This window comes from Gavialis gangeticus, unplaced genomic scaffold, assembly GCF_001723915.1.
Source record: "Gavialis gangeticus isolate Ggan-Ray unplaced genomic scaffold, GavGan_comp1, whole genome shotgun sequence".
NCBI lineage: Eukaryota > Metazoa > Chordata > Crocodylia > Gavialidae > Gavialis > Gavialis gangeticus.
This window is the reverse complement of record NW_017729034.1, coordinates 29510975-29513659: the sequence shown is the minus strand read 5'-3', so window position 1 is coordinate 29513659 and position 2685 is coordinate 29510975. Positions and strand designations below refer to the sequence as shown.

The window sequence follows — 2685 nt, the reverse complement described above, 5'->3', positions numbered from 1 at the left end:
GGGGAAGGGCTTGCGGGGGAGAAGTGGGAGGACCAGGAGGACTGTTTTGGCTACTAGGTGTTGGCTGATGTTGAAACCTCCAGGAGGATATGCTGGAGAGAGGCTAAGAGGAGGACTGAATGGAAGAAAACAAGTTGGGAGTGCAGAGACAGAGCTAAAAGTCACCAGGAGAAAGGGGATTATTAAAACCTTGGGTGTGGAGGGAATACCTAGAAAAAGGGTACACAGAGTTAAGACTAGAAGAAGCTCTATAGCAGTTCAAGTATGGACAGCTGAAGAGGAGCACCCTCCAAATAAATGATTGGATACAATGGCTCAGGGAGCCCCTTCCAGTCCTGTGCTTCTCTGATCACCAGTGAAGAAACAGAACCAAGAGAGGGCAGCGTAGTAGAAGCCTATTGCATTCAGCTCCCGGTTCATACACAACTGAGCGCTGTCCATCCGTCCTCCAGATTTTTGCCATACCTTATTCAGGACCAGGCCAAAGTAATGCAGGAACTTTGAGCAATGCGATATGAGCATGTCTTAGGGTGAGATTAGTATACTTAACTGTGGCTCCACTGTAGATCATACTCTATTGTAGTAGCATATAACCAATAATCAATCTGTGCAATGTGTTTAAATTGCATCTACAGAAAAAGATATTTCTTATTAGAATTTAACGATGCCAAAGAGAGAGGGCAGAGGCAATATATAGCAGGACTGATTCTCATTTGCATTTAGGTTCCTTGACATCATGCTGGAGGTGCAAATGTAATTTTTCTCCCCCATAAGGGGCCCCAGTATAAATGAGAATCCGATCCGAGACTGAAAGTACTCACTTTGGTTAGAGAGAAACTTGGTTAAGGATGGAAAAACAATAAAAACCCTGAATTATTTCAGTGAATTGCAAATGTGGAAATTGCAATTCTGCTTATTTTGAATCTCAGCTTACAGTAAAGTTGTACTATGACAAAGTGACTTCATTATAAGGAGTTCCCCTGTGTCCTATAGTATCAGTATTTGTTAAGCACAGACAATGTGCTCTGCGCTGTACGAGAAACAAATATAAAAGGCAAAGCCTTCCCTGGAGACCTCCCAATTGACAGAGCCATAAAGATAAGATGCACTTTGTGACCCAAAGGAAGCAGACACTTAGATCTTTTTTAATTATTTTGTTTTGTATATATAGTAAATAATTTTTTACACCCAAACTTCAACCAAACACATTCATTACCAGGATGTCCTCAAACTCTGAGGTGAACCAATCTTAAAATCCTTGGTTTTTGTGCAGAGTTAGAGAGAAGAGAGTGTTATGACCCAGGTAAAAAGATGGAAGTGTCCCGCAAAACAGTCTGTTTCACATGCTCAGAAAAAAAGTGTCCAATTCCTTCCCTTGACACTGTCTAGTCAAAGCACTCACCAGTCTCCCACTGGATGCTCTCTGCCCTCTTTTAGGCTGGAGCATCCTTGAAACCCATCCTTTTGTGACCACAGAACTTATATTTATATAATTCCAGTGACTTCATTATTGTGACTGTATGAAAGCCCTTCTGTAACACAAACAGCCAACAACTTTTCCCTGCATTTCCAGCCTGGAGGGCTCTTCAGCTTCAGTATGAGTGAAGAGGTTGAAATTCTACCTGCCTGAATCTTTGGCTTATAAAATTGACAATACCTGCTAATGGCTGGAGGGTTTTCTTCATATTAAAACCCCATTCAGAAAAGTCCAAAGGCAGGCAGCAGGCCGCCTCAGCTCTCCACATCCACAGAATCAGACTTCAAAATCACCAGTGAGTGGCACAATCGGCTTCCCTCTTCTATTCAGCAGGGAAAGGCATGTCCATGCCTGCAGTTTCTGGCTATTCTGTTAATACTACAACTACTTCACTTCTGCAACAAGTGGAGCCTGTTGCATCCTAACCATCTTAACCTCCTTGTCTTTCCAGGGAAGGGTGTGGTGTTTGAGAACAATGGTTTGGGGATCTTACCGGCCGGACTTCCAGGCGATACCTGAGGATGGGATCCACCGCATCAGGCTCCTTCTGTGTCCACTGCAAGATGTAGGAGTAGTTCTTGGATTGCTTCTGGCTCAGCGTGGGGTTGGGGGTGTCATAGTAAAACTCTGGGTTGTAAGCTTTTGCTAGGGAGAAAAGAGGGAAATGAGTAAGGGGTTGGGGAGGGTAAAATACATAGGGGGAGCCCTGACAGTGGTCTGGCTTCACTCCCCTAACTCATCCACCCAACTACAGCAGGGAGGTTGATCTGGAGTCCAAAATGGGCAGGCTGGCATCATATCAGGCACCTCACTTATGTGTTATAAGCCACTCAAGCCATATGTGTCTGACAACCTCGGGTGGTTACTGTTGAGCCTGCAGGGTGTGTTAAAGCCCAGGCACCCCAGCATGGCACACACCACTACACAAGGAGACATGGGAACAACTTTAGTTCTATGGCTGAACTAGTTCTAATCTCCTCTTTGTTGTAGAGATGGAGACAACCACTTTAAACCAATGCATTTTCTATTTGTTCTTCCTGCGACTACTTCGCAAAGCCTCCTGTTCACAAAACCTGGCTAGCAGGTCATATTGAATGCGTTATTTATCACCAAGACTTATAAAAGGCATGTTGCCCCTCAAAAATACCCTGGGCCACTGCAGCACTTTGCCCAGGCCCTTTTTTAATATGACAGTCACCTCCACAATG

At 44.3% G+C, this 2685-nt stretch overlaps 1 protein-coding gene across 4 annotated transcripts in view; it reads right to left on the bottom strand.

Moving 5' to 3' along the window:
* MDGA1 (MAM domain containing glycosylphosphatidylinositol anchor 1) overlaps window positions 1-2685 on the bottom strand; it is a 383343-nt gene that overhangs the window by 205303 nt on the left and 175355 nt on the right. For all 4 annotated transcript variants that reach the window (XM_019527003.1, XM_019527001.1, XM_019527004.1 and 1 more), the window contains exon 10: window positions 1971-2122. In XM_019527003.1, the coding sequence (XP_019382548.1) occupies window positions 1971-2122 (152 nt within the window). The remainder of the gene's footprint in view (window positions 1-1970; window positions 2123-2685) is intronic.